The 15,060-nt window shown below is 38.7% G+C and overlaps 1 protein-coding gene across 2 annotated transcripts; it reads right to left on the bottom strand.

The window, feature by feature from the left end:
- Positions 1-2,068: 2,068 nt before the first annotated feature.
- aldocb (aldolase C, fructose-bisphosphate, b) lies at positions 2,069-12,619 on the bottom strand. Of its 2 annotated transcripts, none has more exons than XM_063011013.1 (9): positions 12,537-12,619; positions 6,642-6,761; positions 6,317-6,528; positions 5,781-5,835; positions 4,971-5,131; positions 4,689-4,772; positions 4,382-4,556; positions 4,007-4,206; positions 2,069-3,365 (listed from the first exon to the last, which is right to left on the bottom strand). In XM_063011013.1, the coding sequence occupies exons 2-9, from the start codon at positions 6,751-6,753 to the stop codon at positions 3,273-3,275; spliced, it is 1,092 nt and encodes a 363-aa protein (XP_062867083.1). In that variant the 5' UTR covers positions 6,754-6,761; positions 12,537-12,619; the 3' UTR covers positions 2,069-3,272. The 2 variants fall into 2 exon arrangements, with proteins under 2 accessions (XP_062867083.1, XP_062867084.1); XM_063011014.1 differs by having other exon boundaries at positions 6,642-6,758; positions 12,537-12,618.
- Between the last annotated feature and the right edge of the window lie 2,441 nt (positions 12,620-15,060).

The raw sequence follows: 15,060 nt of genomic DNA, 5'->3' as shown, positions 1-15,060 counted from the left end.
TTTCGATGTACGGAAGCCCTGCCCGAACAGTTTAAACGCGTTTTTAAATGCACCCTCAGAAAAAATGATTTAGCAACAAATAGCAAGTTAGCTTAAACCAAAGACCATAACAATTAGATTTATAACTGCATTGTAACATGATATACATACCCAATAAAATACTTATTTGGTACTAATTTGACTGTCATTCCTGCCTATTTTCTGAAGATACATTTTATTTATTTATTTATTTATTAGGATTTTAACGTCAAGTTTTATACACTTTATATTTATGACAGAAAAGGTAGTTACTTGTTACGCAAGATTAATCAGTTCACAAGTTTAATGTCAAACACAGTCATGGACGGTTTAGTATCTATAATTCACCTCACTTGCATGTCTTTGGACTGTGGGAGGAAACCAGAGCTCCTAGAGGAAACCCACACAGACATGGGGAGAACATGCAAACTCCACACAGAAAGGACCCGGAGCGCCCCACCTGGGGATCAAACCCAGGACCCTCTTACTGTGAGGCAACAGAGCTACCCACTGATCCACTGTGCCACCCTTCTAAAGATAAATAAAGTAAACAGACCTAAATCTTTAACACTAATTAAAAAAAAAAAAAAAAAAAGGGAGAACAGAACTAGTTGTATTTGTTTTCCACTCAAGGTCACCCATTTCTCACATTTGTAACCACCAAACATCAGTGTGACAACACAGCAGCTGGCTTAATGAGCTTAATCTCAATGGATCTTAAAATCTTCAGATTTTCCTCTTAAAGAAATTGGTTTATGTGCATTTTCTATTAAGCCATGGGTGCCACAATTACACCTGCAGTGCCTTTCCAGTTGATGCCATTATAACGGGAAATAACTAAGAATAAGTTCGTTTTTATATCTTTATGTATTTTCCATTTCACTTCAAGTTATGCCACGTATGACCTGTATCTTAAAAAGAAAAGTCAATATCAGTCATTTGACAATGCTTGTGGTGCTAATAGTTTTTAGTGGTATATGAGAACAATATAATCAAGAAGATTTGCATAGAAGTTTATTTGTTTTATTAGCCTAAATAGAATTTACCTAGGCACAGTAGCACAGCTGCTAGCCTCAGTGCCACATAGCACCAGGCTCTATGGTCACTCATGTACTCCCAATTGTGTGAGTTTTCTTTAGGTACTTTGGTTTTGTTCCACCTTCCCAAAACATGCAGAAGGATTAGGCAAATGATTTATGAATGTACACATTGATGAAGTATTGAATGTAATAGAATAATTGTAGAACTAAGTGACTGCATGGAATACTTGTATGAAAGCTTTATATATTAACTAAATCTGCTTAATTATTTCAATGAATGAGGTCAGATGTGAGTGACTAAAATGGTTGGTAGAAAGTAGCCTAATAAATAACATTTGTGGAATGATAGTTATGTAACTAGCTTGTACATTAAAATTGAAGAACAAAAAATATGTTAATGTTATGCTGGTTGTCATGTAAAGCATTAAAAGTAAAACCCATTTTGTAAACTGTAATTTTATTTAAGTAGCAAAGCTTTCTAATGTGTATTTGTTAAATATCTTAATAACTGATTGCATCTGCTTTCTATATGCCAATTGTCTTTTACATCACTGAGGTGAAATTTCAGCCCAACTTTCAAGAGGCTTTCAAGAATCAACTGTTTAGTTCAGGTCCCACAACAGCATTGATTGAGTTTATTAATAGAAACACTGTAACTACAGTTCATGGACAGATGACCAGGTGAGTGGGAAGATGTTTTGAGTAGAGCGGACTGTTAACTGTACATAAGAGTGGATGAATCAAAGCAATTCAATACAGCCAAACTAAGATTTTAATGTTGTAGTTTTAGGCTAGTATAATTAAAACTAGTTTACTGACACTTCAAAATCCCATGAAAGGTTTTCCAGAAGACTTAACATATGGTTAACATATTAATATCTATGGTTTTGGAATATAATATGCTTTTGGCCATATAATATACATGCACCTTTCAATGTTTCACTTCATCAATTATATACTGTCCAGTAAAATATTCATATATTGTGAGAAAAAAATGAGCAAGACACATGTTTGAAATTTAAATATTATATATTTTAGTTTTCTGCAGGACACACCAAGTGCTTAAAGGACACCACAAAACATTACAGTTAATCTAAATAAGCAGTAATTTCTCCCTACACACTCCAAAGTCTGTTTCCTGGCATACATCAACATACTTTACCATCTGTACCACTCTGTCACACTGGCTACACTTACATGCAAAGATTTAATCGCTAACTTCTAGTAGTTTGGTCAGAAAACACATACGGCAAACTTGGGCTCAGGTTTCTTTTTATCAAGCTGATTAACACACATAACTGGTGCAGCTTGAAGAGATTTTGAATTTGATAAAATGTATTAATATGTACTAAACATATTAATGGATAACTCATTTAATTCAGATTGGATTACCCTATTCAGATCAAGATGTACACATACATTTTCTATTCTTATTGAGCTATCAGTCTGATTATTATTAGGCTGCATGTAAACATAGCCACTGATACAAGGGGAACATAATACATTCAAGCATACTATACAATACAGCACAGATAATCACATGTATTTCAAATGAGTTAAATTAGTATTTTTGTGTATTACAGACAACCAACACCTCCTGACTATTATAGATGTGAACAGTAAATAATGCTTTTCAGTGTGTGTATGTCGATTGTTCGGTAACAGTATTCAAACACAAGTGAATTGAACTACACACACACACACACACACACACACACACACACACACACACACACACAAAACTCCCTTTTATTCTTACACACACAAACCTGAATCTAAAGGATTCTGCTCCTGATTTACTTTAACTGCACTCAGTAGCACAGCAGATCAATTGGAGTGGCTGTGACTGAACATGGAATGACTAGAATTTACCAGTTGCTCTATGTTAGAAACCACAGAACCTGGAGTAACCGTGCTCAAACAGAATACCTGAACTAGTTAATACAATTTAAATCAGTCAATAATATCTGGCCATGCAGGCAACACTATTTGATCAATATTTTAAAGACAGTTTCACAAAATGCCCTTTTAAGCTTCTGTTTGTATTTTTAGCATTCACTATCGTTTTGAGAAAATTTGAACTAGACAACGTTTCAATGGTAACTTTTGCACAGACAACAGCACAGACCTGTGATGGGTCAGTGAAACAAAGAGCAGCAGAGGCTGGGAGATACTACTGGTCGACGAAAGCTAGAGAAAGTGACAAGGGAATGTTTAGTAGGCATGGTTGGCCACGTACAGAGACTGTCCTGTAGCCCCGCCAGTTCCGCTGGATACATACTTGCCCTGAGCAGACAAGCTATTAGCCTGTGGAAAAGAAGCAAAAATTTTAGAAACATAACAGTTATATAAGAAAAAGAATTTATTTTACTAGTAAAACACTTTTAAAGATGCAAATGCTTTTTGATATTTTTAAATCACTACAAGCTGTTCTGATGGAATCTTAAAAGAGACCCCCATCACTTGTGTCAGCACCTCTACCAGTCTCAGAAATCACACATAGCAATAAAGGTAAGGAGAAACCCCATCTGCCCCTTCCTCCCTCAGACACATCCGAGTGTGTCTGCTGGCCGCTCAGCACTGATGAGATTCAAGTCGAGAGCTTGAAAATTCCACAGTGGAAAGCTAGCATATTAGACCACCATACCAACCCAAAGTCCATAATTGTATTATTTATTATGCCAGTAATATTTTAATGGCAGTTGTAGCAAGCTGTTTAAGCTGTGCATGCCATGTGTTTATCTCAAAGGTCAACAGTGGTTCTTCAGCACTGAGATGAGCATTCTAGTGTTGGAATCAACCTAAAACCCAGCAGTGGAACAGTTACAGAGTAAACACCAGCAATAATGCCTTGGTGGTGAAAAAGCTAAAAATCACTGAGGTGACAATCCCATTGTAGTGAGTGCGCAATGGCAGAATAAAACAAAAAACAAAAAACAAAACCTGACCTGAGCACGCTTGATGAACTCCTCAGTGGCAGCCTTTTCGTTATCTTTGACACCACGCCAGGCGTTGAGGGCGGAGGCCTGCAGGGCACGGCCGTATGAAAAGGTAAGAGCCCATGGCTTGTTCAGTGGGCAGGTGTTAATAGCATTCAGGTTGATTGAGGCCTCCTCTTCACTCTGCCCTCCAGAGAGGAAGGTCACTCCTGGATGAGAAGAAACAATCGATTTGAATACATTAACCATGCAGTCAGGTCTACACTAGTCACACAACTTTAATACCAATGAGAGCTGTAGCTTTAATACCACTACAGTGCCAACAGCTCCTCCTTGCAGAGAAAGTTATCGGTGCTTCACATCTAACAAGAACAAAATGATCACCTGTAACGGCGGGAGGAACGGTGCGGCGCAGAGCAGTGACTGTTGCCATGGCAATCTCCTGATTGCTAAATTTGGTGGGGCAGGAGTGTCCTGCAGTCACCATGTTGGGTTTGAGCAGGGTGCCCTCCAGGTAGACATGGTGGTCAGACAGTGCCTTGTAGCAGGCAGCAAGAACCTGGGGCACAAAAATAAGCAGAGTAAACGGGTCGTTCTATACTCCAAACTTTATCTACTAAAAAATGCCAAATGATATAAGCTACATGCTGACTGGATAATTACATACATAGTACATCAAAAGAACATCTACCTTTTCAGTGACGTACTGGCAGCGTTTAAGATCATGATCTCCATCAGGGAGGATCTCTGGCTCCACAATGGGCACAATGCCATTCTACAAAACAAGGACAGCATTACATTTTATTCAGCATTACCACCTATTATAACCTATATAACAAGCAGGAATTTTGTCATCAATACCTTGGACTAGAAGGAATTGTATGCATTATGTTCCCAGATTTAGCCTAGCCCGGCATTTTAGTCTTGTTTATCCAAGCCATTGTTATAAATGTTGGGTTGGTTCAGAGCTTACCTGCTGGCAGATGCTGGCATAACGGGCCAGGACATTAGCATTCTCCATGATCGCCAGTTCTGAAGGTGTGGTCTCACTGATCTTCAGCACACAACGCCACTTGGCAAAGTCAGCACCATCCTTCTTATACTGAGCACAGCGTTCAGACAGACCATCCAGTCCTACACACAAAATAAACAGTGAATAACTAGTCTTTACACTAAACCAGAAATAGTGATGAATAGTCATTTTCATTACCTAATGGATCCAGTGTGGTTTTAAAATGTCTTTGTTAACACTCACATATTCTGCTAAAAATAAAGGGCACTCATGGTGCAGAGGTAATATTGCGGAGATCCGGGGTTGGATGCTCAACGGTGCTATAAGCGGTCAGGCATCTACACAGGCATGATTGGCTATTTCTAACTGGAGGAAAAAGATGGCCAAACAGTCTAGCCATTGGGAGGTGCACTTGCCAGTGCACTTTCAGTGCGGGTCCCAAGACCAGATAAAAAAAAAAATGAGAAGGGTTGTGCCAGGAAAGGCATCTACAGTAAAACTGTGCCAAATCAGGTATGTCAACCAAAATGATCTGCTGTTGAAACCCCTAAAATTTAGTGAGCAGCCAAAAGGGAAAAAGAAAAATGAAGCATTTTCTTAGTCTTACAAAAATATATTGATCAGAAAAGACTTAAATCAGTTTTTGTGTTCAAGCCGCCCATAGTTTTACTAACATATGTCTAGATCAATTTCCCCTTTACATTTACGATGCATCTATCCATGTAATATCAGAAATATGATTGAAGTTTAAAGAATTAATAATGTCCTTACCCTGTGTTGTGGTTTCACCATTGGTTCCTGCAAGAGGGACGACACCTTTGTCAACCTAGTGGAAAAAACGAGATGTTTGCTTATCATTAGGGCTTTTTTAATATTCAATTTTATGCATTTCTCCCCTTCTCTCCCAATCTAGTCCAATCCAATTCTCTAATCCAATCTTTCCCCCTAACACACACCCCCTCCAACACATGCAGTTGCCAACCGCTTCTTTTCACCAAACGAATGCTTTAGTGCATGGAGAGTCAAGCACTACTCCTATTTCTGCCAGCCAACTGTGGCTGTAATTGCAGCAATGTAGAAGAATTCCTCCAAACAGACACAGCCAATCGTGTCTGTGTAGGCACCCGGCTGGTTGACAGCACAGCCAGGATCAGTTCTTAAACATTGTTTACAAACTGGGGCACTGTCTTAGTTCGTACACAAGTGTAATTTAGTTGTATACTGTTGGTGTATCATCTTTGGCTGCCATATCTTTATATATGATTTAAACAGTTGTCATTTGGATTTAAAATAATAGGGTTTAATACCTTGATGCCCACAACAATGCCTCTGTCCTTGATCATCTTGACAAAGGGTGTGCCATCATCTGCCTTCTGGTACAGTGTTTCATGGAAGAAGATAACCCCACCAATGCAGCTGTCAATGCGCTCGTCAGCTGTGAAGAGGAGCTGCCGATACAGACGGCGGTTCTCCTCTGTGTTCTCAACGCCAATGGGGTTAAAGCGCTTGGTCATGCTGCCTGTTAATGCATGCACACACATATTATTCACAACACATTATTATACAAGATCATAGATCCCACAGCCTCTGACACACAAAGAGTCATCCCAAATGGTTCATGTGCCCACTCACCTGTGGACTCATCTGCAGCGAGGATGCCCTTGCCAGACGCAACAATGCGCTGGGCAATGTCCTGCAGCTCCTTCTTCTGCTCAGCAGTAAATGCAGGGTACTGGTGCGTCATTATACCTGCTGGGGGACATAAGTACTGTCATTAGGTTCATAATTGCAAGTTATTTGTTGCTTTCAATCAACGCTCAGTGGCACAGCAGTAAAATGCACTAGCCCACTACGGCCGAGACATGGGGTTCGATGGTGATGGTCGAACTGCCTAGCCATTGGGAGCTGCACTTGTCAGTGTGCTCTCAGTACTGGTTTCAAGCCCAGATAACACAAGGGGGGTTGTGTCAGAAAAGGAAAGAAAAAAATGCTGCTTTCAATCCATTAACAAAAGCCTTGTAATGAAATTACACTGCAGCTCTTGGCTACTATAGTCAATGTATGACACTGCCAAACAATTTTTAAATGGTGTATAGAATAAACAGTGCGGTGTGTGGTGAGCTGCACAAACCGTATTGGATTAAATGCACATAAATAATACAGTGAGGATTAAAGATCTTAAAGGACATTTGACTAAGTAGCACTGCTGAATAGACATATCTAAAATGGTGTCAGTAGCAAAGCAGTTCTGGATACAGCTCTTCCCTGGTTTTGCAAATCCCCCAACAAATGACTAGATTACATAATCACTTAAGCAGGAGCCTCGCTGCAGGGATGCTGCTTTGCACAGATATTAACAGTGGAGGATCATGAACTTTTGCTTGTCTAAACTTCATTCAGTGCTCATTCCATCTCACTGGACTGCTGCACATGAAGTCTAGTTTTCTACCATACTGTAAATTCCTCAACTCTGATAAAGCACTTCCACAGACAGGAGATTTCCCTCTTGTCATACTTACTCATTCTTAAAATTGCTACACTTCTTGTTGTTTTCTTTTTTTCTTTTTAACTTTAGCACAGAGGACAACATTTTTTGACTGTGAATACAGCCTGATGGGAACCAGAATCGGACTGGACTTAATCGCGAAAGGCAGCCATAAAACACCTTGTCTCTGCCTCAAGGCTACATTGATTTTCCTTCCCTGCTCTCTGTCGACTGTGACAAACAACCCCTCCCGTCCACTGTGTCTGATAGAACAAGCCAAAACCAGAACAGACTGGCTAACCTGACTGAGCGCGAATAAATGTGGGATGCCATGGCCTTACAAAATCATCTCACTCCACTTATTTCTAAAAAGCATATTACCCATGACAACCATAACACCTAACCAACATTTTACTAGACACCTATTGGTTGGTATTCCAATATCACAATGATTTTATTTCTCAGAATGCTTTTATCGTGCTTACAATTCTGCCAAGTCGTTTGTGTACTTTTGTCATTTTTAATAACTCCATTTTACTGGTGTGCAAATGGTTGGATCCTATATTCCCACAATTCTAATGCTCCTGCCTAGTTTGGATGCAGCACTTGCTTCATCAGCAGCCATAAATCAATGGCTTGGCTTTACAAAGAAAACTTCCACTAAAAAGCAAGGCCTAAGCCTGGGCAACCTGAACTCATTCATTACCACCACACGATGGGAATGTATGGGATCACATCCAGGCACTTGTTTCCTTGCCAACCTGGTTTCAATAGAAATGGCAAAGCTAGTGGCCAACTGTTGAAATTCTGCCAATGCAGTTTCCTTCCGTTTGTGGTTCAGTTTTTAACTTGTTTATTTAAAGCTCATGGATGGTTATTTGCAGAGGTTTTAAACAAAAGGAAGAATTGAACTGTCCTGTATTGAACTGTTAGCTAGTGACCTAATTCTATAAAGCACAAGAATTTGGAAATGAAACTTGCTGTACTAGTTGACGATTAAATGTCAACTTATAATGGTTGGCTATTGGTTCAAATTAATTTTGGTTGAAAAACCCACACGATGGGAATGTATGGGATCACATCCAGGCACTTGTTTCCTTGCCAACCTGGTTTCAATAGAAATGGCAAAGCTAGTGGCCAACTGTTGAAATTCTGCCAATGCAGTTTCCTTCCGTTTGTGGTTCAGTTTTTAACTTGTTTATTTAAAGCTCATGGATGGTTATTTGCAGAGGTTTTAAACAAAAGGAAGAGTTTATATAATCTGACTATGTTTTATAACAGATAATGGAACAAATACATTGAAATAGAAGTAAATGACTTTCTTTTCATTTATTTTCATTAGAAACAGGGAGGCTGCTTTTCATCAGGCTTAATGTTTAGGTTGCATTATACCCCAGCAGGACTTATGATATAGGCTGCATCTCTAATTGAGTAGCATATTTGATTAGTTCCATCCTGTATTGAACTGTTAGCTAGTGACCTAATTCTATAAAGCACAAGAATTTGGAAATGAAACTTGCTGTACTAGTTGACGATTAAATGTCAACTTATAATGGTTGGCTATTGGTTCAAATTAATTTTGGTTGAAAAACCCAAACAAACAACAATTAGACAAAGTGTGGCCGAAGCCCTGAGATAGATCGGTGCCATGTCAGGGTATTTCTGCCTTGCACCCAGTGTTTCCTGGTGAAACCAGACCGACTACAGCACTGTTCAGGAGTTGTGAATGAAATCAAAAACAAAACACGTTGCCCTATAGAGGTCAGCTGAAACAAACAGAAGACTGAGCACACAGCACATAGGTTTCGTGTAAAGCTAGCACAACAGCTGTTGCTACTAAAACTAAAATATTTATCTGATTTATTTCGTCTGTATAATTTGTATATTCTTTTAAAATGTAAAACGTTTATGTTGTAAAGATCAATCCAATTGAAAACAATCAAAAAGCACTAGCTATGTTTGCAAGTATCTGTATTGAGACTTGCTCTCAACCAACACTTGGGTATCAGGTCTAAGAAGAAGAAATTCATTTTTGTTTCACTATTTTTTTGCAAAATGTGATTTGAATTTAAGTATCACATTATAGTAGTAAAACTGTTACTGAATTCTTGAATTGCTCCTCATACCACATCTACGTCATTTACGACTGAGCTGTATCAAAAGTTAATTATCAACTTATATTGTGTAATGTTGAATCTTGGAGATCCAGAGCCCAAATGAAGAGAAGATTCAATAAGCAAAAATAACTAGACTACTTAGCATGAATAAAAACTAAAAACAGCAGCAGTGTTCAAAAAGTCCAAAGACCAAAAAACAATGTTCCAAAGACCAAATAGCAGTCTACAAGGACCTTAAGATTTACACCTGCTCCATTGCAGCAAGGCTTTTATGGCTAAAGAAAATTGTATTAGGTTATAACACAGTATACATAATTGCTACTCCTGGGGATCATCAACAGAATTCAAAATCAAATCTGACACATGACGCAACTAATCATGGACATCAAGAATGGCAGAAAGCAAGCCATTGAGTCATTAGCTTACTACAGTCAACATAGCCACGTTTTTTATACAGCTAGATATAAAATTCTATTAAAAAAAAACAACAGTTGGGTTATCTTTTAGCAAATAAAAGGCTGCCATTGTTTTTTAGATGAAAAAATTTGCAAGGTCATGAGTACTGCAGATGTTATTTTGCTATAGGGCAGCCAGACTGGACCAAGTGATTTTACTGGGGAGACAGAATTTGTAGAAAAATTAACCTAAAAAAAAGAAGAAAGAAAAAGCGTTGAGGTGATATTGCAACATAAACACCGTTTACATATATTGAAGAAATGTTGGCATTTACGTCAAGGTGAGGTTGGTGTGACATTTCGCCCTAAAAATGTTTAAAAGGTTTCAAACACGACTGTATTTATTCAAAAATATTAGAAAATACTCAGCGTTAAAACACGCTAGAACACCAGAGCTGGCATTTCAAAATGTCAGTTTGAAACTCAGCTCTGCCATCCGGCTGGGCTGGGAGCCTACACAAACAATGATTGGCTTGTTGTTCATACAGGGTGTGAGCCGGACAGGACCTCATAACTGATGCAATTACAACCTCTGCTGGCTGATTGATGGCACCTGCAGAGAGTCGAGGGATAACGTGTTGATTAGGGTTTGGCTCTCCGTCTCAGCTCTCCTCGGTCAGGAGTGGAGGTCAGCATAAGTAGAGAGGAAGTATAATGCAACCGGGCAATTGGATATGACTAGGTTGGGAGGAAAATTGGGAACAATGCAAAAAAAACATTATTAATGCATAATTCTATTAATGCCATTTAGAAACTCAAAATAGTTTTTAGTAGTGATAAATAAAATACATAATTAGTGTGGACGGATATTTTTATATTATCTTTGTGGTGATGACATTGTTGGTCTGGTATCGACAAACATTTAAACCATTTTAAAAAATGGCCTCAAATAATATACTGAACAGGTTGCTGAAAATACAAAATACATTTTATATCCATTTTAATAAGATAAATGTAAGTTTAACATGCATTTTTGATCCAATTCACACCAGTTTTTTTGCCTGCTGACAATGTTTGTGATGTTGACTGTCAGCAAAGTGGCATGTCAGGACAGGATTGTTTTTATTTCTATTTATTGTCCTAATTTGCATTGATGCATGTAGCTTATATATGTACAATATCAAAAAGGTAAAAAATAGATTGGTACATGTTTATGAGAGAAGAAAAATAAAATATCTAAAATAATGTGCCACAGTGGCTAAGGGAAAGTCGAGCACATCTTTGTGGATGCTGAGGTTAAGACAAGATTAGCCGCTTAATGTAAAACAATTTGTAGGACAGACTGTATGAGATACTCCTTAGCTTGATTTGTAGCTCCTACCTTTAAAAGCTGTAATGAATTTAATCAAGACAAGAAGGAGAGAAAACTGAAGGTCAAAATACCTTTCCCCAAATTAGATGTCATCATCTAGTGAAGTGTCACTTTGGAGTTATTGATAACAGTTATTGATTATCAGGTCACTGGCTGAAGGTTAACTGGAGGGCTGTGATGCAGCCAGATCCTCTACAGGTAGTTAATGACATGCGCAGTGAGACGCCCAGATCTGCGCGTCAATACGCAATAAGGGCTGCGCAAATCAAAGCAGAATTGTTGATTTAAACCTACCCTGTGTATGTGATATGACACGCACTGCTGGTGCCCTTTAAATTAATTAGATATTTAATAGCAGACTATGGGGTCACGACTCACGTTCAAAGCGAATTCGATTTTTAACCCAAATCAGAAGTGTGATTGGTTTATTTCCTGTTAAATAGACGGAGTAAGTGTGAGATTACTCAACCTGACTGTAACTGTTCAGGAAAACGAAGCTAAGCTAACCACCCACTGTAGCTCGGATGTAGATGTGTACGTGCAGACAGGCACACACCCCTCTGCCTGCGTCAACATGCATATCATACACCCTAATACTTCACTACACGTACATTATAACAAATACATTAAGTGTGAATAGTGAGCGATAACATATTTAGTTTACTCTTCGCTTTATCTTTCCTGTAACTGTACTTTGAGTGGAAAAGGCGGAAGAGGAGGAGAAAAATGTCCTGACCCGTGTTCAAGGTTGTTTGTGATGAGGCGACATTTTCATGATGCTTCTTCACAGTTAACCGCCTGTAGCACAATTATCAACCAAACCATTCAAACACATTCAAAGAAACGCAGGTGGGTCAAATAAAATGTAGGTATGGAAAATTTAAATCGGCTAACAATGCTTTTAGTCGAATGAATGGCTTGTTTACCTATTTAAACACCGTTATCAGGAGGCGTATTGCTATTACCCACACTGTTCGTGTAAATTACCTGTCAAACAATTCGACGAACCAGTTGTCAAGCATAAGTGTTTGCTAATATGCCAGTGTAAAACAATGTTTTAATGTTATTAGAACATTACATTGCACAAATATACAAGAGCATTAAGTTCGTTCACCATATTGTATGTATAACAAGAAACATATAAACCGTAAAACGTACCTGTTTAGTGAGTAAAAACAGTAGACCGTGGTGTGAAGTGGTACAAGATGCTCCCTGCTTGGACGTCTCAGCTTCTGATGCCGCAACGCAACGTGACCGCTTACTAAATCCCCTCATGAATATTAATAAGACGACGTGTGGTGCGTCATGACGTACCGTGTGACGTCACGGACGTATCCTTTCGGCGCTGTGAGGCATGTACCTACGGCACGTAGATGTTTCCAATGAGACAGCAATAATATACATCCACTGCATTGTGTGTTACAGAGGATCACATCAGTCTAGTTTTAGTATCTTTTGAGTTTAAAAAGGTTCTGTAATGTCAGGGCTTTAAAAACAATGTAATGTGCTATTTTTGAGTAACGAAAACTGGTCCAATGATATCACTATCTGTACCAAGATGCAGAGAAACCTAATGGACCTCACATTTAAGAAGATATATTTTATTGGTCATATATACATATACATATACAGGTGTATAGTACAATGAAATTCTTTCTTTGCATGTCAGAGCGCAGGGTCGGCCATCGTACGGCGCCCCTGGAGCAGACAGGGTTAAGGGCCTTGCTCAAGGACCCAACAGTGGCTGCATAGCAGAGCCTGGATTTGAACTGCCAATCTTCCGGTTGATAGCCCAAAGCTCTACCCACTAGGCTACCACTGTCCCTCACATAAACTCACTCACATGTCATTTACAGTAACCAGTCCACCTTTTGCATGTTTTTGGTAGGTATGAGAAAATAACAGTACCTGCTGAAAAACCCATTCGGACGCAGAGGGTTTATGCCACCAGTTAGGAGACTTAGCTGCTGTCTAAAACCATTTATGGTACTAGTGAAAAATGTATTTCCTCCAAAGCTTTGGCAATATACTGCCATTTTTGTTATTCACACTGATGTCATATACACTGCACCCACCCAGACCTAGCAACAACATTAATCACAGGTAGCACCTCTAGGTTAACTGTACACTTGTGTAAACACACCCTTTGTCTAGAGGAAACCACTTTTTTTTGTCATTCCCCCCAATCTAGTTGTATTCACTCACCCTATTGCATCACGCTTCCTCTCTACTGATGCAGATCTCCACCCTGGTTCAGGAAAGCCATGACTAACACACGCCCCCTCCGACACGTGCTGTAGCCGATGCATCTTTTCACCTGAACTAGGTGAGTTCATATTTGGATCAGCTTTGTTTATGGAGAGACACACATTGATTCTCATTATCCCTCGACTCTGTGCAGGCGCCATCAATCAGCCAGCAGACTAATTACATCAGTTATGAGGTACCCTGCCCTTGAATAATAGCCAATTGTTGTTCATGTAGGTGCCCAGCCTGCCGAATGGCAGAGCTGAGATTCGAACCGACGAGTTCAAAATGTCAGCTCTGGTGTGCTAGCATGTTTTACTGCTACACCACCTGAGCGCTGCGGAGGCACGTGTTTTTAATGATTTTTTTTTTCTGACTGAGATCTGACTAAATCATTGTTCATAAGGTTAGTCCATTCCCTTGCTGTTTCTTCGTGTTTAAATATAAAGCAATAATAAAGAAAAATCAGAACTTCCATAATAAGCAGGTGAATTGCTAACAGGTAAGAGTATTATGATAGGCTATAAAAGGAGAATCCACCGAAAGCTGTCTTTTGGAAGAATAGTCAGTTTAAAAAAGAATATTTCTCATGGCCAGAAACCACTGTTAAGAGTGTGTGAACTTCAAGCCCTGAAACAGCATTGCATGAAAAACTGTTATGTTACTGTGATATGTATAATACAGTAACGTCTTGACTGTGTGTCATGTGCCAAATTTCTGGGGGCTTCCTAAAAGAAAATCAGTTTTTATTAACTGTATACAGACATAAGGTGTCAGTAAAGCTCAAGCATTCATTTAAAATACCTTAAACATTACTGCATTTATTTAATTAGTAATATGAACCTTGTTTTGCTCTGTTCACTTATTCAAATGTTTTAGAATTCAACATGAGTTACAAAAAATACATCTACTTTACCGTTTCTTACACTTATAATGCATTGATTACAATGGTTGGCCTCTATAGGTCCAACCCTGGTCCTGTTTTAGAGATTAATAAATAAAGCACCACACAAAGCTTTTTATTGGTACGGTGTATTCAATACATTTATTTTATTGTTCTAGAAAAGGATGAACAGTCATACAGTTCCAAAGTGTTATACGTATAAAAGCTCTGATTCTTGAATAAATAATGAAAACAAGTATTTATAACTATACAGTATAGAGGTGATGTAACTGCATTACCTTTGCAAAAACAATGAAAACTTGATAGTTATTTATTTAACAGAAAAAACCCCCAAAAACAATTCCTACTGATGAAGAAGTTAGGACACCCTATACTCTAACAGCTGACATTTCCCCTTTCTCCCTCAGTAAGACGTGTCTTATAACCATCTACCAGTTTCTGACAGTGACTTGGAGAAAGTTTTTCCCACTTCTGCAGAATTATTTCAGCTGTGTGATGTTTGAGGTATTTTTTGTGCATGCAAAGCATGTT

The sequence above is a fragment of the Trichomycterus rosablanca genome, chromosome 16 (assembly GCF_030014385.1).
Source record: "Trichomycterus rosablanca isolate fTriRos1 chromosome 16, fTriRos1.hap1, whole genome shotgun sequence".
NCBI classification, from domain to species: Eukaryota; Metazoa; Chordata; class Actinopteri; order Siluriformes; family Trichomycteridae; genus Trichomycterus; species Trichomycterus rosablanca.
This window is presented reverse-complemented; position numbering and strand designations above follow the sequence as displayed.